The sequence below is a fragment of the Chanodichthys erythropterus genome, chromosome 7, assembly GCF_024489055.1.
Source record: "Chanodichthys erythropterus isolate Z2021 chromosome 7, ASM2448905v1, whole genome shotgun sequence".
Lineage (NCBI taxonomy): Eukaryota > Metazoa > Chordata > Actinopteri > Cypriniformes > Xenocyprididae > Chanodichthys > Chanodichthys erythropterus.
The window spans coordinates 41365942-41392500 of NC_090227.1; the positions used below are offsets into that span (position 1 = coordinate 41365942).

General features: G+C 37.4%; 1 protein-coding gene across 14 annotated transcripts in view; it reads right to left on the bottom strand.

The window, feature by feature from the left end:
* The window catches only part of lekr1 (Leucine-, glutamate- and lysine-rich protein 1), a 228019-nt gene that overhangs the window by 70890 nt on the left and 130570 nt on the right, over positions 1 to 26559 (bottom strand). For 7 of the 14 annotated variants that reach the window (XR_010895534.1, XR_010895536.1, XR_010895537.1 and 4 more), the window contains 4 exons: positions 25672 to 25836; positions 23769 to 24035; positions 8228 to 8254; positions 3900 to 4405 (listed from right to left, as the gene is read on the bottom strand). Coding sequence is in view for 6 of the 14 variants with exons in the window: in XM_067390610.1 (XP_067246711.1) it covers positions 3992 to 4405; positions 8228 to 8254; positions 23769 to 24035; positions 25672 to 25836 (873 nt within the window). In the remaining 8 variants the exon portion in view is untranslated. Of the gene's footprint in view, positions 1 to 1602; positions 4406 to 8227; positions 8304 to 23768; positions 24036 to 25671; positions 25837 to 26559 lie in introns of those variants that run through there. The other 7 variants (XM_067390612.1, XM_067390611.1, XM_067390613.1 and 4 more) reach the window with 5 other exon arrangements.

The following is a 26559-nucleotide window of genomic DNA, read 5'->3' on the forward strand; positions in this document are numbered from 1 at the left end:
ATGATGTGTGGCATCTGAGCAAAGATTTGCGCATTAAGCCTCGTTTACACTGCATGCGTCTGCGGCACGATTGGGCTGCGATGCGGCTACCGGAGCTGATACGAATGGAAGGCCAAAAGGGCCAAAACATGTGAATTTTAACACGTCAACAACGTTGATTTTTTTATCTTTATTTAGTATTTTATGTATAACCTATAAAAAAAATATGTATAAATAGCCGTTTTATGAAAAAATATATTTAATTTTTCCACTTATGCCTTGTTTTTTTTTTTTTTTTTTTACAATGCCCTTATCCTTACTGGCAATAAAATGCGGCATTATAAGCTCACTGAATCCGAGTATGCTCTCTCAGCCATATGACCTGCAAAGTTTTTCCTCTGGTGTGTGTAATGAGCGTTTACGTAATATAGACTATATAGCACTCAAGCGCACACATAAAGCATCCCATAAAGAACCGCATAATGATTATGAAGAATGTGACAAAAAACTGCAAGGAGACATTTTAATTGTTTATTAGTAAATTAATGTTTTCTGAATCAGTGTCGTCTGCAAATGCTTCTGGTGTGAGTTGACACCACGCAGAGGATGGAACAAAACCTAGCTGGATCCGTAACGCGCCACAGACGCGTGCAGTGTAAACAAGGCTTTAAAGCGGTAAAGTCCTTTCTTTCTTTAATTATTTATTTGTGGCGGAACCACTTCCAGAACACAGAACAGACATGTGCGTTGCCTCTTTTGACTCATGCTGCCCATCGAGGCTTTTCCAAGCCTACATCAAAGTTCTTCTTAGAACTTTGTTTTCTAGTTTTAAAGCTGCAGTAGGGAGTTTTTAGAAAACGTTGACTTAGCCTGAAAATTTTAACAAGCACAACTCACAGGTCACTCCCCCTTGCTCTCTGCTGCGCTACAGCCCTCCCTCCACAGCTCCTCCCCCATCAGAACGGAGCCTGCCGTGAACGCGCAGGCTAGTGAGCCAGCAGGGCCACCGATGACGGCGGATAAACAGTTATAGCACATTCACTGATACGGACAAAACACCAACAATTTGATTTACATTGACTATGGCCTTCCCATACTTTGACTACAAACTTGGTCCTCAAAACATTACGTATTTTGCAATACATGTAATGTAACTATATGACGTATATGCACTATTTCTATAAGTAATAAATAGCTAGTAAGATAATATAACGGTAATGTTACAGTACGCAAATAACTGGCTTCTCCGGTTATCTCTGTATGTATATTTTAGCCAAGAATAAAACAAAATTTGTTATTAAACCACTCTGCCTCTTTTTGTTTTATTTCAAAGAAACAAACAAAAACATATTAATTGCCTCAGGCAACGAGTGATTAATTATCTGCAATGTCTGCTTATTTATAACAAAACGAAATATTAAACAATTGTTTTCATTATTTTTGTTTTCATTTCAAACATATTAAATGTAATACTATTTGTGCATACTCTGATTATCTTCACTGTAATGAAATGAAATAGGCTTTAACATAAAACACAACCTTCTCTTTTTGTTAAATGTCAGTTTTAATGTTCAATAATAGCCATTATAAAAGGTATAAAAATATACAATAAGAAATAAAGCAAACAATTCAGTCAAGCGTACAAAATCAGCGCTTTAGTATGATACAAAAGTTAAATAGCCATAAAACAAAATTATGAAACGTCACGTTGCCCTCAGCCAAAACGGAGCCAGCGGCTGAAAAAATCTTAAAACTGCATATCATGACTTAATAGAGCCTGGAACACACGAAATCATCACATGAAAATGCGTATCAGTAGTACGAGTTTGTAATCTCGTAGAATATATACGCCAAAATGAGTTTTTCGCGTGCATATGATACGCACTTTATGGGGTATTATATGTACGAAACTGGATTGTTTGTCCGCAGTAAGCAAAGCTGCGGCACACCGGTAATCTTGAATTTGAACGCCTGTACACGCTGTGCACTGTGGCTGTGCATGAGAGTGTGATCAGCGCGCACACAAGCTTGATTGACACTGCTAAGACACTCCTCCTGACTCTGATTGGTTGGTTTTTACTGGGAGCGGTGTATTTCAGCAAATGGCAATAGGACCACTGGGACGAACAGAGGAGCTTGATTTTTTCACAGATTATCTGTCTCATACTCTACTGTCAGGACATAATGACAGGTTTAACAAATATGTAAAAAATAAATTTTTACAAAAGTTACCTACTGCAGCTTTAAAATGTAATTTATATCCAGTGATCAAAGCTGAATTTTCATCATCATTACTCCAGTCTTCAGTGTTACATGATCCTTCAGAAATCATTCTAACAAGGTGACATTTCTCATAATCAAACAATTGTGCTGTTTTGATGAATAAAAAAGATCAAGTTAAAGTAAAGGGCAGTACAAGTCTTTCAAGTTGGGCCACTTTTTAGTTTGTTTGATACACATACTTTCACTAAGTCATTTTTCAGATGTGAAATGGAAAGAGGCATAGAACAAAGGGAAAGGCATAGGAAGAAACAAATCAAAGTCATTGACATGAGATAAACGCCGCAATAATTGCTCCAGGGAGAGGAATAGGAGTGTGTGTGTGTGTGTGTATCCGTGTGGGAGGATGTGGGCAAGTCTTTATGAGTTCCATTTCAGGGAAATGTTTGAGTGTAGAAAAGAGCGTTCAAAGGGTGGTGCAGCACATTACTTGTGTTTGGGCGGTTCAAATATGTGTGAGAATCAGTGAGTACGTGCTTTGAACCGGTCCAAGCTGGCTGAGGGCTTCAGTGTTTGCCCTTGTTACAACTGCAGCAGTCTATAACATACAAATTCAGTGAATGTGCACTTCATACATTTCCTTAAAGGGGTGGTATGCTTTTTAATGTTTTATTTTTCCTTCAGTGTGTAATGTATCTGTATCCATGCATGTATATGATCTGCAAAGTTACGAAGCAAATGTCCATGTCATTATGTGAAATATTAGCATAATTCCTGCCCACAGGCCTACGCAAAGAAAGAAGGCGAGGTTTCAGGTTGAATTGTAGTGTTGTCGTCATGTGGTGGAGAGACGGCGTGTGTTAGGAATACGAAAGCAAATCTGCTTTTGCTTTCAGATGTTGATTTTTTTTATAAAGTGGTACAATCCAAACATTTGACGTTTGCTTGTGCACAGCACATTTTACGGAGGACAGAACAGCTTTCACACACGACTTTCAAAATAAAAGTCTTGCATCAGTAAAACATTTACAGTTATGGGGGGTTATTTTTTTATTTTTTTATAAGGAATTAAATAATTAAAAGGAATAAAAGGGATTTAAGAGGAAAAAAGACACAAGAATGATAAAAGTTCCAGGTCTATTGTAGTTATGAAGTAATCAATTAAATATTTTATTTTGAAATACACACAAATTCACTCTTACTCGCATGTCCAATATGTAAAACACACAAAACGTTTCTTGTCTTGCCACATTCAGTTCTGAACTACATGAATCATGTAAATAATAGCATATTTTCAATTCAATACTGAACTTTCATTAAAAAAATTGAGTATTTATTGTCACCGGGTATTACTAGCGGTAATTACATGAACATTACTATTGTAAAACAGTTGTCAATGTTAAGCGTTTGGACATTTCTAATTATTTGGGGGGACTTGTCCCCCTCAAAGTCTATGGTGGTTACGGCCCTGCTGTGACCCACCCACCGGTTGAGAAACACTATTCTAAGAGACTGCCAATCAAAATCTGGACCATGCTAATCTGTGACATTGAGTTGAGTTGAGATGATAACCAAAATGCAGTTTATTGAAATATTAAACAAATACAAGTCAACAGAACTTGACCTGAACAGAATTCACCAAAAGCAGCTAGACCAGGCACAATGCAAACATGACAGCTAAACGGCGAGTTCGTAATTACCTTAGTCTCGAGATGACCACACAAGTCACATGACACTAGACAGGAACCATAATTATGACAATATACAATCTAGAGGTCTTTTTTAGGGAGAATCAGAGTTTGTCCTGTCTGCTTCTCACCGAGACGATGCTTTTGCTCGAGTTGTTCACTGATGCAACTCGACCTTTGCTGATTTTGGGTAGGGTGGGTGCCAGCCGTGTTGATCCATGCCAAGATGCCGTACTTTTTCCCACACTAGCAGGACGCCACTCAGACAAATGCTGTCTGCTGCTCTGAGTGGACGAGGTGCCGCGGTTACGTGTCTGAGGACAGGAAAGGCTGGGATTGACTCTGGGGACGGGGAGGTCTGAGTTCATAAGTGTCGATCTGGAGAGCCGGGTGTGTGTGTGGGTGTCCTGTGGATTTTGGGTGGTGTGTTTGAGTTGTTCTTTGGCTAGTGTCAGCGCTGCTGTCAGCTCTTCCCTCTCTTCACACTCACGCCTTACCGTCTCCTCAAGAAAGGACTTCTAAAAATAACAGAGAGAAAAAAGGGTGGAGGGGTGGGAAACAGAAACAGGCATCAGGCCAACACAACCCTTACGTAACTACGCTAAATGTAAAGTAGCTACAGTAACTTAGAAAATGTCTTTATTTACAGTAAATCTGTAACCCATTTATTTTTTGGACACTTTTAGCAAGCATTTCATACATATGTTTATAAAGAATATATCTATTACACTTCTGCTGTGGTCTAAAGTTTTCATGCCTTTGAACTAATATGTTTTTTTCTCAACTGTATGTTGTTGGTTATGCTTGAGAGAAAGAAGTACACTTAAGCATTCTTTAAAAAAAAAAAAAAAGTATTTATTTTGCAATGCAAAGTTAAGAGGCGTGTCAGCAGAGCTGCAGAAATCTAAATCATTTTCATAAGCATTAAAGTGGTGCTTATTTACAGTCTCACTGATATAGCAAGATGAGTAACAAAAGAGTACATGCCCTGCCAACAACGAGCACCAGTATAGATAGCTAGTTAGTCACAATAGTGTAGGGAAAGATTTGATGTCTCCATGATCCAGACAGAAAGAGAGACTCACGGACGATAACATTGCTGTGGCCGAAATAACTATCAAAACTATGAAAGAGCAAAACGCAACACTTCTGGATCGACTTGATGAGAAAACAAAGAGCAAACCTAAGGATTTAAGATTTGTGTCATCATGGTTCAGGAAGTTTTGAAAAACCTCCAAAATTGGAAAGAACTCTTTGATTTTTGAGCTCAAAACTACAGGAAGTTGGACCTCCTCGCCCACTGGTTGTGCTTTTTCATAAATTCCAGGAGAAGGAAAAGCGCTAAACTCGGCCAGACAACGTGAGACAAAATACGAGAGCTCTACTTTGAGGATTGATGCAGACATCTCCGCCGATGTCACCTGAAAGCATGCCTCTTTTAAAAACAGGAAAAAGTTGCAGTCCCAGAAGGACATACGATTCCAGTTGCTTCATAGCGCGACAACTGTTGGAGTTCGTTGAGGATAAATCATTGCTCTTCAATTGCTTAATGAAGATCAGCTTTTACAATCAGCGGATTGCTACATGTGAATAACTCTTGATATTATGGCAGCAATGTTGTGAATTACAGAAGAGAGATGTTGACTACTAGGTAGGCCTAAGACATTTTCACAGTTTCAGTTTTTAGGGTGGTTTATATACTTTTCTCTGCTTTGACAATTGCAATGCCCTATTTTCATGATTCATTAAGTATATAATTGATCCTGCATTTGATATCAGGTTTAAAACACTTTGACCCGGTTTCACAGACAGGGCTTAGATTAAGCCAGGATTAGGCCTATAAAAGTGCCTAAGAAAAAAAAAAAAAAAAAAAAAAAAAAAAAAAAACATTGCTGGTGTACATCTTGAAACAAAACAATGGCATTGACATATTTTAAGATATGCCAATGCAAGTTGCTTTCAGCTCAAAGATGCATTTTAGTCTGGGACTATGCTTAAAACTTGTCTGTGAAACCAGGGGTTTAAAGGGTTAGTTCACCCAAAAATGAAAATTATGATTTACTCACCATCAAGCCATCCTAGGTGTATATGACCATCTTCTTTCACATGAACACAATCAGAGATATATTTAAAAATATACTGGTTGAAATATATCTCCAATTGTGTTCGTCCGAAAGAAGATACACCGATGGTTTGAGAGTGAGTAAATCATGATCACTTCCATTTTTGTGTGAACTTTAAGGTGATAGGTCTGCTACATTATATAACACACTTTACTCATCTATGCTAATTAAAAGTGCAGTAAGTGATTTCTGAGAAAAGCTGTTGAAAGTGGATCAGCCCGAGCACCAAAACACACTTGTAGCCAATCAGCAGTGAGGGGCGTGTCCACTCATTAGTGCCTGTGTTGCATAGCATGTTTGTGCATTTTTTAGGGTGGAGCTATCAAGATATCCTTTTATGTAGGGGTGTGTTTGTTTTAGTGATTTTCAGTGGTTTCTCAAAAATCGCTTTTACAGGCTATTCAGTTGTATTGATGAAGAACAACTTTACTGTTGATTGGCCCAGAATTGATGTTTTTTTTTAATGCGATGTCTGTTAATAGTGCTTGTGGTCCACTTATTTGAATGCCTGATTTTATATTTGATGCTTTGCTTTTTTGGTTACACCACATTGGGGACTCTGGGGGAAAATAAACCACTCAAAAGGATAAGGACTTGGATCACTGGAAGGCGAGAGATGGTGGTTAGCTGCGGTTATCTTTGTACAAAGGACAAATCTAGAATGTATTATATGAAAAGACTAAACACAGAGATTAAGAGATTGAGGAGATTACACACAGAAATAGCCTTTCTACAGGAAACATACTGAAAATCATAAGAGAAAGGAAAACTTGAGTTGGCCATGTCTACTACTTCAGTTTTAACCATAGGGGTAGAGACGCAGAGATAATAAATCACAAAAGAACACTTCACTGCGTCTGGAATGATTTCAGATCAACAAGGACAGTATTATTAGATCAGGTCATCTCTAGTCTTGGTCGGTGTTAACGCACACATGTTGGGATGATATTTTCCTTGTTACCGTATTTATTCATATCTAGCATCTAGCGACATCAAATGAGAAGTGTTTCAATTCGACACACATCTCTCGGTTACAAAGTACAAATCACTCGATGATTACACTAGTTTTAAATTGGATGAAACTGCCTCAATATTCCCAACAAGACTGATGAAGAACACAGGAGAAACATGCCATGAATGAAGATAGAAGACTTTTAAATCCCAAAATCACCCAAACCCAAATCACACAAACTTTTACCATGAGTAAACTGTAGTATATTACCATGGTTTGTGGAAATGTGGAATATTTATGTTGAAAATTTTTTTATAGCCATTTATATTGCAATATATTTATTAGGTTGGTAGGGGAATATATAATTAATTTCTTTGTGAAGGTGTGTAGAGAGTATCCATGTATGGTTTTACCTGCGGTTACCAAGTCTCACTGTGATATTTTTATTTAGGCCTAATAATTAACCAAAAATTTTTTACCAACACTCAAAAAAAAAAAAAAAAGAACTTTCACTGTTGTTAGTTTCACTCAAACCATCCTTGTTCACATTACTTAAAAAACTCATACTTTACACATTGGGATGCAGGGAGTGTTCCTATCCATCCTAAATAGGCTATGTGACATTAGTAATATTCAATACTATTTAGGGTGGATAGTTAACACATTGGGATGCAGGGAGTGTTTTTCGTGATGTAAAGGGGAAATGATCGGCTGGCTGCTCCCTTTTTACGCAGACTTGATCCTCTGATTCATAATGAGAAACGGTAATGCTCACACCCTGGATATTTTTGGATATATAAAAACATTTCTTACACCTCTCAATGACGTTTCATCTTATTTACTCATATTTTCCCATCGTCATCATACGCACATCATACACACAGTATTACAAAACACATAGTAGTTGCTCTTGCAAAATTATCACAAAGACTGATAGTTGTACAGTGTGTGCAAAATTCTTTTCATGGGAATTAATGGGAATATATGGGAATTAATAGGAATAACCAGGGAATTTGGACAATTGCATGTTAGCCTTTAACAAAAAAAAAAAAAAAAAAAAAAATATATATATATATATATATATATATATATATAGCAGCATAATCTTGGTTAAAAATAATTTTCTAAAATCAAAATAAAACTGAACACTTCAGTACTGAAATAAATCAAGGTCAACAACATCCTCTTAAATATCTACAAAGTGTCAAGTATCAGTTAAAGGGTTAGTTCACCCAAAAATGAAATTTCTGTCATTAATTACTCACCCTCATGTTGCTCCACACCCACAAGACCTTAGTAGAGAGCAACAAAATTAATGTTATGAAGTGACGGGAACACTTTCTGTGTGCAAAAAAACAAACAAAATAATTACATTATTCAACAATTTCTTCTCTTCCATTAAACAAAGTGCAGCACTTCCGTGATTATGTCTGAACACCAGCTCAGTATTAGCCAGCTCCTGTGTCAGCATCACACGCATGTGTCTACTTGCACTTCGCTGCCAAATCAAACACCTGTGATTCAGCAACTACCTGCTAATGCACTTGCATTCATGCAAAGTATCCTTGCTGACAAGTTTGGGTGAGTAAAGGCAAAACTCACAAGATATAGTACCTTCAATGTCCTTAGATGGCGATATTGCTGCTTTACAGCAGAAACAAACTGCTGCAGAAAAAGTTAGGTGCAAAATGTAAGGTGAAATTGCATTACTCATCACAAATGTAGTGGAGTAAAAAGTACATTTACTTGTTCAAAAATGTAGTCAAGTAGTGAGTAAAACTTAGTAATATCTTTGATACTCAGTACAACTATAAAGTAGCCAAAAAGATAGTTAAGTAGAGTAAATAATTACATTTACTCAAATACTTTACACCTCTGGCAATGGTGTTGACTTATGAATTTGCACATGGTTTGCCTTAAAAAGACCACATAGACATATAAACAGCATTAAAAACTTGATTTTCACCACGGGGGACTTTAACATTCCTGGCTAATGAAAACTTCCCCAAAGTTTAAAAAAGAAATCTGGATGAAACTTTACGACTACAAGATATTAAAGGATTTAATCAAGTTCATGCAGTGTGGTAAAGCCCCAGGACCAGACTGATTTCCCGTCAAGTTTTATAAAAAAAAATATTCTAAAATGGTCTAATTATTTATTTGCCTTATTAGGCAATTTTAGATTTTGCTCATTCATTTCCAGAGCTCGCCTGCTTTGTCAACCAAAGGCAGTCGTAGTCACCGATAAGCCACCCACAATATTTGTCTCTGTCTCGAGGCACACAGCAAGCCTGAACCCATGCTGTTTATTTTGGCTATAGAGCTGCTATCATCATTCAGATCATCTATAAGTGGTATTAAAAGAATGGGTATCAAGTACAAAGTTTCTTTATACAATATGCCAAAGATGCATGACTGACCTCCAATCATGCGTTCCTGAAGTTGTGAAACATTCACACTTCTCAGGTTATAAACAAAACTTTCTTAAAGTATATGTTTCCCTATAAACTAGGGGTGTCAATCTCATTTTAGGTTGAGGGCCGGATGGGAAAAAAAAATTTAATTGATTTTTTAAATCTAAGTGAGCTGACATTTAGCCTACATTAAGACTTTATTACATCTTTAAAATAATGTTTTATTTTTTTTTTTACTAGGAATTCCCCCTTATTGTTTTTCATGGCTGATTTCGATCTTTTACAAGCAAATTGGCCGATTCTAATACTGGATTTTTTTTCTTTTTTTTTTCTTTAAGCAAATTATTTGTTTGTTTATTTGCTTTATAACAAGCTAAACTGGCCTTAAAAAAAAAATATCTGCAATCATTTGAAATTAGAGGCACCACTACATTTTAATCATGATGCAAACAAAGATCCTGCACACATGTAGCATGAGCACAAACCAAAAACAGCAGGCCGACTGAATGAAAATGTCTGTCAGTAGGTGGCGCTTATGGAAGAGCAGCAATAAATATCGTTTCCTTGTTTACCGCTGGCTGCACACAAAGCAGCGCTGCACTTCTAAACACTACTTTATAGGAGGAGATAAGAGGAAAAGAAAATGCCATCAAAGACAGTTCCCCTTCATAGATACATTCATATAAAACTCTACCCCCAATATTCAATATTTATCTTTTTTCTCCCTATATTTCATGAACATTGAGCTTTCTGTGCCTGATACAGATTTTGCTCTGCTGCCACATCTCTGTTCTCCTCTTTGCGTCTGCCCCGTCCGCGTGTGGCCTGTGTTAATGTCCTTTTTACAGACTTTGTAATATTCCCGCACAAATTACTTTTTGGGAAATGATTGCAAAGCAGTTTGTGTGCAAGTCCGCAGGGGTGCCAAGTCGGGTGGACCAAACTGTAAACAAAAACAAGATTTCCAGATGCTTCAGACTCACCATCGGACCATCATCGTATATTATATTTTCCTGGTCATTAACCTCCTAAGCATTGGGACCATTTTGGGGATTTCCACCTAGATTTGGCCTACCCAAATTGAAGTTACATAAAACACTGCTGAAAGGGATACAAATTATAGTGCTGTAATCAGCAGTTTTTGGTTGTTTGTTTCCTCTAGATTTCAGCAAAGACAGGAAATAAAGGGGAATTTTGTCTCTATCATGTTGTATGCAAGAAATTATTCAAATGCACCTTAAGGGTCTTCCAATACCCATGTACAGTGGTATAAATGCAGTATCCCAGTGTCATTTTTACAGAAAACGCTTTGAAATGACATAAAACATTCATATTATAGTATATTTTGTCTGTGCTATAATAAACAAAACAAAAAAGAGGCACTTTTTGATTTTGATCAGTTTTATTCTTTCAGGAGACACAAGACTCTTTAAATTATAAGGCATATGTGGTCTATTACAATCTAGAACAGGATCTTCATCTTCCAGATTTATGTAATTCATTATATGTGCATCATTTGCATCACCTCAGCATTACTGGAGATGTGATGTCAGCTGCTGCTGCTCACTAATCTTCAACAGCAACTGAAACCAAGAAATCACTGTTTATGCACATAGATAGATTGCACTGTAATAATATCAATTTCACAAATTCAAAATGTAGATTTACTGAAATGACAATTTTATTCAAGTCTGCATACTTGCGGACTGCTCTGCAAGCAGCCTTGCCATATCGTAATTTTGACATTTTTTGTCAAATAATAGATTAGTTGCTGTCCTTTCAAATTTCAAAATAATAATAATTCTATGAAAAATGAGTATAAGCATTGTAAATGCAGTAATACATACCAAACGCAGAGTCCTCTCCTCTCCACTGCGCGCTGGCCGAGGCAATCATCACTTTAGCTTTCAGTTTCTCTTTCAAAGATCTCTTTTTTTGATGCCATCGATGCTTTTTCCTTTCTAGATGTAATTATCAAAATCAAAACTGTCCATAAACTATAAATCCACACAAAAACTAGCAAAACTTCAGTCAAAGCAGCTTGTGCGTGTCAACCAGAAGATATCTGAGAGATCAGCCTCCTGACCTGGAATTGTCAAATTACTTGGTTTCTGAATTGACGGTTCATCTTTGTTTGTTTTTGTGCACAAAAAATTTTCTCGTAGCTTGATAACATTAAGGTTGAACCACTAGTCACGTGGACTATTTTAACAATGTCTTTGCTACCTTTCTGGGTAGGTGATGTTGCAATGATGTTGCTGCCTATTTGTGGTTCAGAAGCCCTCAGATTTCATCAAAAATATCTTAATTTGTGTTCAGAAGATGAACGAGGTCTTATAGGCGTGGAACAACATGAGGGTGAGTAATAATTTTCATTTTTGGGTGAACAAACCATTAAAATGAAAATAATGTCATTAATTACTCATCCTCATGTCGTTCTACACCTGTAAGACCTTCATTCATCTTCAGAACACAAATTAAGATATTGTTGATGAAATCCGATGGCTCAGCGAGGCCTGCATTGCCAGCAATGTTACTTCCTCTCTCAAGATCCATAAAGGTACTAAAAACATTCAGTGGTTCTATCTTAATGTTATAAAGCTATAAGAATACCTTTTTGTGCACCAAAAAAAAAAACAAATAATGACTTTTCAACAATATCTAGTATATGGGCCAATTTTAAAACAATGCTTCAGAGCGTTACAAATCGAATCAGTGAATCGGAGCACCAAAGTCACGTGATTTCAGAAGTTTAGCCTTTTGATAGGAGATCCGAAGCACTAATTGGAAACAAAAGATTCATAAAACTTCATGAAGCAGTGTTTTGAAATCGGCCCATATAGATATTGTTGAAAAGTCAATATTTAGTTTTTTGGTGCTCAGAATGATAGCTTTATAATATTAATATTGAACCACTGAACTCACATTAACTGATTTAAATAAGTTTTTAGTACCTTTATGGATCTTGAGGGGTGCAGTAACATTGCTGGTGATGCAGGCCTCACTGAGCCATTAGATTTAATCAAAAATATCTTAATTTGTGTTCCGAAGAAGAACGAAGGTCTTGTGGGTGTGGAAAAACATGATGGTGAGTAATAAATTACATTATTTTTATTTTTGGGTGAACTAACCCTTTGAGAATAATATTACTTCAGATAATTATAATGAACATCCCACTCTAATCTTTTGCTTCGAACACACATTATTCCTGATATCAAAGACAAAATCAAAGATTGAAATTATAAAATACTGGGAAACTCCTTTTGGAAAGACTCTTGTGCAGCTGGATGCTGACGTGAGCACAAGAGAGGTCACACGTGCTTTTGGGAACACACGTTTGTGGGAAACTCCAGCATCTTCACACTCAAGCTCTGGGACTTAGGAAAAACTGTTAACACAGAGGCAATGAGGAGCATCTGTCTGCATGAGCTCACCAGCTACAATCTTAAGGTGAAACTGTGTCATCTAGTGGTCACAATGAGACACTGCAGTACACAAATGAAATCACAGTCTCGAACTGTAAGCATTTATAATGGCATATGAACGCTTGATTCTGATTGGCTGACAGAGGTTCTAACTAGGGGTCTATAACTGCAAGGCTATGAAGCAGTTACAGGCACTTATTGTACATTTAACAAGAATAACTCTGCTACAGGAGTTATTATTGTTAACTAAATCTAAAACTATTTTTGTTAAGTCAAATAAAGCTGAAATAAAATATAAATATTACATGAAAAACTTTAAATGACAATTAGAAATGTTGCTTTGGCAAATTGCCAAAATACGTTTCAGAACTAAAATTACCAATTGGAAATAAATATAAAACAAATAGTTTTAATAATACGAAACACATAAAATTACTAAATTCTAAACTAAAACTAAAAATCTAAAAATAAAAGAAATATATATTTAAAAACAACAACAACAAAAAACAACAACAGAGTATTTAAATCTTTCTATAATAATAATAATAATCATTTTTAGGCCACATTTCACTTGTCCAAATTATAAAATTATCTAAAATCCTGCATATACATTTGTTTTTTTCCCTTATTTTAATTTTAACATCTATGAAAAGCAGGGTAATTTCAGCAGCTGTTTTGATTAGAACTTCAATAAAAACACATATAAATAATAATAATAAAAAAACATAATGCACACCTGATGAGCAAATTCTGATGAGCTGACTGTTGTAAGTAACAGTGCGTAAATCAGACCTTTCTGTATAACCTTAAACGAAAATAACAAAATAATTGTGTAGTGAAGTATTTTTTTTGTACACATGTGCCACGAACAATCAATCACTCCTTTTACGCGTGCATCACTGTCCTCCTCGCGGATGCAGCAACTTGCGCTCTCTTCATCAAGGCTTAAAGGGATAGTTCACCCAAAAATGAAAATTTGATGTTTATCTGCTTACCCCCAGTGCATCCAAGATGTAGGTGACTTTTTTTCTTCAGTCGAACGCAAATTATGATTTTTAACTGCAACCGCTGTTGTCTGTCAGTCAAATAATAGCAGTGATTGGGAACTTAAACAATAAGAGTTGAAAAAACTTCCATAGACAAATCCAAATGAAACCCTGCAGCTCGTGACGACACACTGATGTCCTAAGACACGAAACGATCGGTTTGTGTGAGAAACCGAACAGCATTTATATATTTTTTTACCTCTAATACACCACTATGTCCAACTCCGTTCAGCTTCCGGTTAGTGAGGTCTGATCGCGCTCTGACAACGGAAGTGATGTCTCGCGCTCATTGGAGTATATGGGCGAGACATCACTTCCGTCAACAGAACGCGTTTTTTGACCTCACTAACAGGAAGCTGAACGGAGTTGGACATAGTGGTGTATTAGAGGTAAAAAAATATATAAATACTGTTCGGTTTCTCACACAAACCGATCGTTTCGTGTCTTAGGACATTAATGTGTCGTCACGAGCCGCAGGGTTTAATTTTGATTTGTCTAAGCAAGTTTTATTTACTGTTATAGTTGAAGTTCCCATCCACTGCTATTATTTGACTGACAGACGGCAGCGGTTGCAGTTAAAAATCATAATTTGCATTCGACTGAAGAAAAAAAGTCCTCTACATCTTGGATGCACTGGGGGTAAGCAGATAAACATCAAATTTTCATTTTTGGGTGAACTATCCCTTTAAAACAAAAAGGGCATGCATATCTAAATTCGCGCCTAGCCGCCTACGGTATTTTTTTAGAATTTAGAAAAAAGATGCTGCAGCCAATGAGCAGCCGGCGGGGGCCGATTGCAGGATGACTGAACCTCAGCAGACAGTTTTTAATGTTTAGGCCTATCAGACAATAACTAGCTACTCAAGATTTTGCTTTAGTATAATTTTCGGGACAATTAGGGCCAGATTCGGGATTCGGGACAACAGTTTAGATTTCAAATTTTTCGGGACGTCTGGTCACCCTAGCTAGACTCCAATGAATGTGGGTGGTAATACTGATTTGGAGTGTAGCTCATGTAACCAGAGCTAAGCTAAAACATTCACCCTTTTTCTTCCCTCCCCCCCCGCATTTGGTCATTTGGTCCCCACAATGTAATATAAACAAACTCTCTCACACACACACACACACACACACACACACTCGCCTGCTTAACAAGCCATACACTCTCTAACTGTACCGGAGAGACTAAAGTGTGTGCCAGTAAAGGTCAATCGCTATACGGGAATCTTGTGTAGACAAAGTGACCTTTGCTTCACTCCTCTCCTCGTCTGACACATGAAGCCGCAGAGAGTTTAAATCACAGCATGAGGCCGAGTCAGCAAAGCTGCAGTCCAGCAGCTGAGGGGAAACTGATGAATGACGATCTTACTGACAACGGCTAAGAGGTCAAACTTTTCACATAGGAATTTATTATTCACCAATAGGTAAGATTTTTTTTTATAATTCCCATTGGCTCACTCCTGTTAGTCATTTTATAATTTATGGCAGATGATCTAAAGTCTGGGGTCAGATTATTTCTTTCTTTCTCTTTTAAAGATTCAGCAAAAGCACATTAATTGATCAAAAGTTACAGTAAAGACCTTTATAATGTTTCAAGATATTCTATTTCAAATAAATGTTGTTTCTATTCAAAGAATCCTGAACATTTTTCATTTCTAAAGGATAGCTGCTGAAAGTTCAGCTTTAACATATATCAAAAAAGAAAACAGTTCTTATAAGTTTTAATAATATTTCACAATATTACTGTATTTTTGAGCAAATGAATACAGCCTTGGTGAGCAGAAGAGACTTCTTTCAAAAACATTACCAAGCAAATCCAAAATGGTAGTGTATATAAAATACATCTTCACTGTAGCAACCCATAAATCACTGTCTTTCTGTTATGAAGTAGAAACGCTGTCAGCGTGAAACCACAAAAGCAAAACCACAATTCTGCTGTTACAGTGACTCTGATGCTCTGCTTACACACTGCTGGTCTGTGCGGTTTGGAACACTAAAAACCATAATACAGGTGTGTGTGTGTGTGTGTAAAGGATGGATAAACAGTTGTGTTTATTTTGTCAAAGGGATGAAGTGTGAGGAGGAATACTAAAATTGTCTTACTATACAAACACAAATATAAAGACAATTTTAAGATGTGAAAGAAAGTGAAAGGAGAGGCTTTGATGCACACACATCTCTACAGAGAGAGGATAAAGAGTCATTTTAAGAGCAATGCAGAGTCCATGATACATGTCAAACAGCTCCACAAGCGACTAATGAAGGACAGCATTTATATTACACTGTCAACAGGAAATGGGAGCAAAGTGAGCTGAAGGGAGGCAGAAGAAATAATTTAATATAATATCTTTTCTTTTTTAGGTCCATGTGTGCTACAGGACACATTGGGCATCAAGCATATTCCGCTGGCTGCGACTGGCTGACTGGGATTCGGCCTAATCGGCTTCTTCACATTTAACGCCGACTCCCTTTACTTCGGCAGGTCTTCTTCGGCCTTCCTCGTCTCCGGCGTCCATTGGGAGGCATCCATGTCAGTGCAATTTTTGCTAGCCATTGTTCCGATTGCCACAGAACGTGACCCGCCAGTTTGATGCGACGCTCAAAAACAATGGCAGAAAGTCTGCTGGTTTTAGCCCTGCGCAGAATCTCTTCATTAGTAACGTGCTTGTGGTATGTGATGCAGAGAATGCATCTGAGACACCGCTGGTGGAATATAATATAATATAATATAATGTTAAGTATTGTTATGTCCTGAGATGTATTGTTTATGTATATGTGCTCTCTCTCTCTCTCTCGTCCCTCCCTTTCTTTCACAGGATTGGATCAGACCAAAGTGATCTCCAGGTGTTAATATGACCAAGGAGCAATAAAAGTATCTGCAGTGCCTGAAGAGGGAGCTCTGCTCAAACTAGACTTGCTGTTGTTCAATTGCTATTGTGCTTTTGTGTGTTTGTTACAGTGTGTTGATGTGCCTGTTGTGTGCAGTAGGGATGAAGAAATAAAGCCCTCCTGAATCTAAGCTTTTTTTATTATTATTTCGGGCAAAGATCCAAAGCATCAGGAGTGTTGAAACAGTGCCATCTTGTGGCAGGTGAAATTTACAGCAGCTATAAACCTGAACCTGAGCCATAAACCAGCTCCGATTTGTTTTATCCATTTTATATTGTTATTATAAAAGTTTGGCGTCGGTAAGGTTTATTAATGTTTTTGAAAGAAGTCTCACAAATAAATGTAATTCATTCCTGTGATGAAAGCTGAATTTTCAGCATCATTACTCCAGTCTTCAGTGTCACATGATCCTTCAGAAATCATTCTTATATGCTGATTTGCTGCTCAAGAAACATTTATGATTATTATCAACACTGAAAACAGTTGTGCTGCTTCATTTTTTTTAATGGAACTGTGATACATTTTTGTTTTCAGTATTGTTTGTGAAATAGAAAGTTCAAAAGAACAGCAATTATATGAAATAGAAACCTTTTGTAAACGTTTGTATGTCTTTACTGTTGCTTTTGACCAATTTAATGCTTCCTTGCTGAAACAAACAAACAAAAAAAAAAAAAAAAAACTTACCCCAAACCTTTGAATATTGGTCCCATAGCAGATCTAGGCAGGTGGAGCTGGGGAGGTGGAGGGGTTGTAGCATACTACAGAACTAACTTACAGCAAACAATGAACCAAACTATTTAAATGTTAAACATACAATCTCATTGGCTGCAGGATCAGCAGAGGCCAATCATTTTGTGCCATGCGGTAATAATGTGATTGCTTGCAGACTGCATGTAAAGGCCTGCACCCTTTAGAGCAGTGGTCTCAAACTCAATTCCTGGAGGGCCACAGCTCTGCACATGCCTTGTCCAAATACCCACACTTGCGGTCTTGGCCAATTGAGAGCTCGTGCACACGACAGGAAGTAAGTGTACGAGACTGTCCCATGTCTTAAAAATGCCCAAGTGCAGATTCCTTGCAGTCTTCACGCACAATTGAACACTTGGGCCAAATACAGGGAATATGTCATGTAAGCAGACAAGTGGTCAAGTGCAAGGACCGCAAGTGTGGGTATTTGGACAAGGCTACAGTTTTGCTCCAACCCTAATCAACCATACCTGATCCAGCTAATCAATCTTCAAGATTACTAGAAACTTTCAAGCAGGTGTGAGTTGGAGCAAAACTGTGCAGAGCTGTGGTCCTCCAGGAATTGAGTTTGAGACCACTGCTTTAGTTTCTCATAACTGAACTACATATTTCAAGCACGTCACTTCTCGAAATAGGACTTCCAGCTCCCGAACACAAACAGATATTTCGCCAAGACACATGTACTGTTGCTGCTCAGAAGAGCCACGAGAACCACATGTTTGTCATCCATGTGTGTCTGGGCATGCTTTGCCAATTGGCTTAAAATCTAGCGGTTTGACTTGTGTGTGTTATTTATCGACTTTAGCAATGTGTACCTGGTTGCCCTACCCTCAGGTTTAACCTAAAGTAGCTGTTTGTGCCTGAGCCAATATGACTCAAACTTACCGAATTAGAATGCACACTGTGTGTAATTTTAACAAATTAGACTATGTTGCAAGCTGAGAGAGATGGAGAAAATAACCCCCAGCATCCACCTGAGCAAGCATGCATGCTACATGCATGTATTCATATTTTGCTGTGTTCAGACAGCCTATCCAAATGTATGGCCATGTGACAAACAGCAAACCACAGAGTAAAATGCAAACCTGTACAATCTATCTTCATGAAAAAAGTGCTATCATGCAAACTATTAGCTGTAACCTCAGAGCAAGGTTTTCTTCCTGCTTCTCTTGTCATTGACTGAAAATACGTGTTCTTATGCTTTGCTTATATGCTTAATGATTCACTCCTGTGCATTATGCAGTATACACAACTTGTAAACCATCAAACATGATTTTGAGCATGCATGTTTGCTTCATTTATGAATCAATATATGCAGATCATGTAACAATGTTTAGTGATTTGGAATAATAAAGGACAGTTCACTTATCCAAAGAAGTTGAATTTCAGAGTAAATCTTCAGGACTACACTACAGCAAACACTGAACCAGACTATTTAAATGTTGAGCAAGCAATCTCATTGGCTGCAGGATCAGCAGAGGCTAATCAGCTTGTGTCATGCAGTAATGATATGACTGCATGCAAATTGCATGTAAAGGACCAATCAAATTGCGCCCTCTAGAGTTTCATGGCTGAACTACTGTATATAGGGGTTTATATGAGGCCTGAGTTTTTAACAGATGGAGGCCCACAACAAAAACCTCGAAAAAAAGCTGGGTTAAAAACAAAACAAGTTGGGTTGAAAATGGAAAAACCCAGCGATTGGGTTAAATGTTTGCCCAACCTGCTGGGTAGTTTTATCTAACTCAACTATTATTTAAAATTCACTATATGGCTTGAACCCAAAATAGGTTGGAAATTACTAGAGGCAACAATAATAATCAAAAGGTTAACATTTATTAATAAGCAATTTAATAAATGTTTATTGTTTAATTATTATTAATTCAACTTAATAATAAATGTTAAATTATTAAACATTTAAAAAATGTAAATTTTTGTGTTCATTTTAAGCGAGCAATACAGTAATTTTTAAACAATAGTTGAGTTAAATAAAACTACCCAGCAGGTTGGGAAAACATTTAACCCAATCACTGGGTTAAAACAACCCAACCGCTGGGTTTGTCCATTCTTAACCCAACTTGGGTTGTTTTTAACCCAGCGTTTTTAGAGTGAACCCTAGCTACAACCCTGAATATTAGTTGTATTGAATATTATACTGTAAGGTGTTCTGAAAATAATACTAAATATTTGTTTTAAATTATTGCTGTAACAATAGTTAATACATTTTGTTGCTAAGTTGATGATGAGCCTAGAAATACATAGCACACAGAAATAGTGTAAATTGATCATTTACTAATTAGATTCAATTATTTTTAATGAAAGAAATCTAATTTTAATCACATTTCTAATGACTCATCAATTATTTCGCTCGTCGCCGCGATTGGCCTCTGCTAACGATAAAAATTATACCTTTAAAATGGCCAAAATGAGGTCTCTTGAAAAGGGAGCATATTTTAAAATACTTTCATCATGCCTTAAAATACTGTCTAAGTAGGCAGCTAACTTAATTTAGAAAACTTCCCTCCTGCTCTTGAACCTGCAACCTCATAAATCCTCATAAATATCAACCAAAGTCTGAAAATATCTCACATGCCTCTGAAGAGCGCAGGCACAGTTCAAAGACAAGATGAAAAGAGCGAAAGAAAAAGAGAGCGTGAGAGGGGGAGGAAGGGAAAAGAACATCAAGAAGGTGCTTCTTATGAAAGGTGAAGCGTTAAATGCCCTTAGGTATCGATTTTATATCACAGTCAGATCTTAGATAGCTTTAATGGATTCTTAAAATGCAGCGAAATCTTTCTCACAAAAGAAAGCCATTTGCTTTGAACGTGGCGAGGGAGATGAGAGAGAGAGAGACGCTGCGCTCTGGGGCCCGAATAAAAGAATATGTCAGCTGTGAAATTCACGTCACGGCACCTTGAACTAGACGAACTGGCGAGACATGCATGAGAGAGAGAGAGAGAGAGAGAGAGAAGAGGGTGGGGGTGGGTGGCGGACCCTGAGGGGCGGAGGAAAGGGTTTTTGGATATGAATATGAGAGGGAGAACTGACAAGAGTGTCGTGACTGAAACCACAGACTGCCCCCTGGAGACACAGGCATGCGTGTCAACAGAATACTGCCCCAAATACTCTCTCCCTCGCTCTAACTAGAATGATTCACTCATCTCTCCCATACTCTCACGCATGCTCATGTCACCTCTGCTGTTTCTTATTTTGGTGCTGGATATTTATTCTCATTCTCTCCTCTGACATGTGTGCTAGTTATCTGCTGCATTGACTGTCTCACCTATGTGAGTCTAGAGTTGCTTGCTTAACATTTTTTGCACCATTATATAAATGACATGTGTCTGTACATCAGAGATGAGCACCTGAGAGTTTTGTTAGTACGTCTATTAGCCTTCATTATTAATTGTCTGCTGTGTGTAAGCAGTATTTGAATTGTGTCAGAGCTCGTGCTCTTCACTCTTTTACCCCTAGGGGTCGGTAAAAGCCATTTAAAATCAGATTTTGCTTCAATGTAGCTTAAGAAAGAAAATATTATATCCAAACTTCAATAACATACAATCATGCCCAACTAATATTAAATATTAAAAGCTTCACGGCTGCTATAGCTTTTTTTCTTGTGTTGCAAGAGGAATGTCCAAATGGCCAGAGGCAGAACTCATTCAAGCTTCACTACTCACTGTCATTTGGTAACATTTTATTATAAGGTTCACTTTGTTAACATTAGTTATTGCATTAGGTATCATGAACTAAAAATGGGCTATGTTAATTCATATGTACTACTCTTCATTGTTTAAAGGGGTCATGACAAATTTGCCTTGATCTTTTGACATGTAAGAGGTCTTTGTACCGTTAAAACATCCTGCAAGTTTCATATCTTAAAACGTCCTCCTCAATATAAGCAAAACATTTATTTAATCAAGCTTTAAAAAAAGGCTTGTTTGGATATTGGGTGTCATTTGCCTACACTGGATGTGAGTGTTGCATGAAAAGCAAATAGAAGCTATTATAATCACTGACTGTCTACACTGATACAGTATACAGATGTGCGTCAGTTTCTGACATGCTCCATGAGCTTGAGTCTGTCGACAACAGGACAAATGGAAGAGAGACAGAACATTTGTTTTGACGTGTCCAGTTTAAACAGACTTTAGAAGGATCCAAGCATCTGAAACAAGTGGAGGGTTTATTTTAATGGCATCCTGGATCATATTGGAGGATTATATGTTTGTTCAGAGCATTTTGTTTTGTAAACGAGGCACAGTGTAATGGAGAGTTTGCAGAGAAACTTTTGCAAACAGATTTGTATTGGATCTGACAGCAGCTGCATCACAAACCATAAGTAAATAATTGCATAATACTTTTAATACTGGTTTTATATGGATAATGTTTTCAAAACACTTATTTGTGTGCAATAGCGAGTGGGGGTTGATACTATGCAGTGACATTAGCCAATCATAACAGTGGGTGTTTACTGACGAGCCTTAAAGGTGCCCTAGAACCAGTTTTCACAAGATGTAATATAAGTCTAAGGTGTCCCCTGAATGTGTCTGTGAAGTTTCAGCTCAAAATACCCCATAGATTTTTTTTAATTAATTTTTTTAACTGCCTATTTTGAGCCATAATTATATATGCACTGATTCAGCTTGCGGCCCCTTCTCACGCTCCCCCGCCCCCAAGCTCTCGACTGCCTTAACCAGCATAAACAAAGTTCACACAGCTAATATAACCCTCAAAATGGATCTTTACAAAATGTTTGTCATTCGTGCTGCATGCATGCATCGATTCCTGTGAGTATAGTATTTATTTGGATGTTAACATTTGATTCTGAATGAGTTTGAGGCTGTGCTCCTTGGCTAACGGCTAATGCTACACTGTTGGAGAGATTTATAAAGAATGAAGTTGTGTTTATGAATTATACAGACTGCAGGTGTTTAAAAATGAAAATAGCGACGGCTCTTGTCTCCGTGAATACAGTAAGAAAAGATAGTAACTTTAACCACATTTAACAGTACATTAGCAACATGCTAACGAAACATTTAGAAAGACAATTTACAAATATCACTAAAAATATCATGGATCATGTCAGTTATTATCGCTCCATCTGCCATTTTTCACTATTGTTCTTGCTTGCTTACCTAGTCTGTGCACAGATCCAGACGTTCTGCTCTTGTCTAATGCCTTGAACATGAGCTGGCATATGCAAATATTGGGGGCGTACATATTAATGATCCCGACTGTTACGTAACAGTCGGTGTTATGTTGAGATTCGCCTGTTCTTTGGAGGTCTTTTAAACAAATGAGATTTATATAAGAAGGAGGAAACAATGGATTTTGAGACTCACTGTATGTCATTTCCATGTACTGAACTCTTGTTATTCAACTATGCCGAGGTAAATTTCTCATTCGATGGCACCTTTAAAGGACTTAAAAACGGGTCATTTTTCCACATATATATATGTTTTTTGTGCAAAAACTTTATTAACATTATAAGTGAACCTCAAGGAACATATTGAATTAATAATAATAAAAAACATGTCATGACCCCTTCAATTCACAGTTCTTCATGATATAATAATGTTTAATTTCTGTAACTTGAAATGTTAAAAATATATATTTCCATTTAAAAGGTTAAGGCTCTGTGTAAAAAAAAAATAAAAAAAATAAATTAAAAGTCTCTCATGCTCATAAAACGGCAGCATTTATTTGATTAAACTACAGTAAAAAAAAAAAAAAGAAATAATGTAAAATGTTATTATAATTAAAAATAACCGTTTTACTATTAACTATTTTAATATATATATATATTTTTAATTATTTATTCCTGTGATGGTAAAGCTGTGTTTTCAGCATCATTGCTCCAGTCTTCAGTGTCTATTCTTATTATTATTCTAATAAGCTGATTTGGTGCTCAAGAAACATGACATTATTGATGTTGTGCTGCTTAATATTTTTGTGGAAATACATTTTCCCTAATACTTTTACAGGTAATCCCTAACCTTTTAATTTTAACTCATGTATTATGTTGAAAAGAAATGATAATTTCCCAGCATGCCTCTATCCATGTCTACCCACACCAGAAACTATACACATGAACATTGCATTAAAATCTCTAGCAGCTAGTTCTTCCAATGAAGAAAAGTGCTCAGAAATAATGTAAATGTGCATCTGTTAAATCAATTTCTGGACTGACAGGCTGTGGCCCATGCGAGTCGATGACTCTTCTCAAACTCCCACCTTCTGCGGTCAGATCTGTAAGTGGAGTGGAGGAGAGATGTGCCTCACCTCTTCCTCTAAGGCGGCCCTCTCTTCTCTGAGCTTGTGTATGTGATTCTGAGCCTGGTTCAGCTCCTGCGTCTTCTGCCGCAGCTCCTGCAGGGCCGTCTGCAGCTGTGCCTCTCCCGTCCTCTGCTCCTGCAGTAGCTGCTGCTGCCTCTGGGAGGCGCTCTTACGAATATGTTGCATCTCCTCCTCCTGCTTATTAACAAGCTTTTGTAGCTCTGCCAACTCCTCCTGGAGCTCCTGTGTGGCTGAATGAATGAGAGCGGGAATCTAAAGGGAGGGATAGGCAGACATGTAAATACAGTTTGTAAAATAACACACACCAAAAAACATTTGTGCTTATGACTAATTACTTCATCTGCATATCCATATAATCCTGTAAAGATAACAATAAAGTTAAAAAATCTTTCTAAAAATTATTTATGAAGGATCATGTGACACTGAAGACTGGAGTAATAACGCAGAAAATTCAGTTTTGACCACAGGAATAAATTACAGTCTAAAATATATTCAAAAAGCTATTTTAAACTGTAATAATACTTCACAATATTACCGTTTTACTCTTATTCATCAAATAAATGCAGCAGGTGAGCAGAAGAGACTTCTTTTAAAAATATTTTTAAAAACTTGAACATTAAAAACCACCCCCTTGCTCCCAAATCCCCTCCCCATGTTGGCGGTGCCCAGCAACCCCTCATCTGTGGCATGCAGGCAGACAAAACCTCTCAACATCACTTCTGGACCAGTAGACCTGCCTCCACCAATCTTCCTCTGGCCAAAGTCTCTCTCTCTCTCTCACACACACACACACACACAGGGTGTATCGGGCTCCACTGGACAGACAGTAATCAGACATCATTTATGGCCATGAACAAAGGAGAGGTGTGAGCCAAAAAACAAACACTCTCAGAGAGAAAAACACAGAAACAGACACAGAGAGCTGTGAGAGAGAGAGAGAGAGAGAGAGAGAGAGAGAGAGAGAGATAAACATGAGGTGCAGATCATGTCAATCAACCGCCACACTGCAAAAAATTATTTTCTTAGATTTTTTTTGTCTTGTTTCCAGTTCAAATATCTAGACATTCTTAAACCAAGAAGCATTTTCTAGACAAGTAAATATGATTGTCTTGTTTTTTTCTTTAAACAAGCAAAATAATCTGCCAATGGGTAAACAAAATAATCTTGTATTCAGTTTGAAATAAGTTTATCTTGCTTACCCCACTGGCAGATTTTTTTAAGGAAAAACTCACTTAATTTTGACTTATTTTTTTCTGAAAACATTTTGGAATTATTCTATTCATCTTTTGTGCAGTAAAAAAAAAAGATATATATTTTTTATTATTTGTGGTTTAATAACTCATGCATCAGAGAGTTAATTAATTAGTCCAGTGGGAAACTGAGAGCGTGAGTTAAGTCTCAAATTCAAGCCCTCTAAGTGAGTAAAACATGTTTTTCTTTATCTCATGATTATATAAAATTGTGAACTCATCAAATTAAGATCAAAGGGACAAATAAGAATGCCCAAGATGATGCAAACTCCTTTGAATAGTTTGAAATGCATGTGCCATGATGACCTGTAACCTTTGTATTTGTGTTGTTTTCATAGAAAAAACCTTTATAGCATTTTCAAAAAAATAAATGAACTTGTATTTAATCTCGCAGTATAATCTAGAATTGTTTTTCCTACACCAAATACATGTGAATTAACTGACAGCTCTCAATCATACAGAGAGAGCTGATATTGGCATCATTATATTACTATATACACTATAATAACACACTATATTTAAGGCGCAGTTAATGTGACATTTATTTGAAAACTAAACTGCTTTACTACTCTGAAGTCACTGACCCATGATCAAGACTTGTAGATCACATGTGTGTGGCAGAGGTCAGCCAGCTGTACCTTGTTTTGTAGTTGCTGGTTTTCACTCTGGTATTTGTTCTGCAGCTCTTGGTTTTTCTGTCTTTGGATGTCCAGTTCAATCTCAGCTTCTCTTCTTAACTCCATCTCTTGCTGTTTCAGCTGTTTGTCCTGTTCAGCCTGTTTCTGCTGGAGTAAAACCTCCATCTGCGTGCACACAAATACGGGTTAAATAAGGGTTGAGGTCAAATATAGTTCAGATAGAAGATCTATTAAGAATCAGATCATCATTTGTGCACTTGACCCATAAATTAAACTTCAGTCTAATGAATTTATTAGTTAAACCAAACCAGATCAGTTTACTTACAGTGTACACTGGGTTAAAAACAACGTCTCGGTTACATAGGTAACCCTCGTTCCCTGAAGGAGGGAACGGAGACGTACGTCGGACAGACCGACGAATAGGAATCTCGCTAGAGAGGCCAATCTACTTCGAGTGTAACTAAACGAGCCAATGCACATTGGCATGCAATCATATGCATCAGCTGCTTGCCTCGCAGCGCGGGTATATAATGAGCAGCAGGTGCGTTGCATCTTCAGGTTTTCGCTGAGGAGCCGAACCGAGCAGGCGGCAGCATCAGCAGGACAACGCCTGTGGCGACGGGACGTACGTCTCCGTTCCCTCCTTCAGGGAACGAGGGTTACCTATGTAACCGAGACGTTCCCATTCAGTCGGTCACGTTCGACGTACGTCGGACAGACCGACGAATAGGAATCCCTACCAAAGCGCCACAGGAGCTGCCCTCTTCCAGCGCTCTGACGTGAGCCACCTGAACCCCCTTGCCTAAGGACGGTGGGACCAGGCTCACGCAGAGAGGGTCGATCACTGTTGTTCCCAAAACCCACTCAGTGCGACAATTGGATAACGCT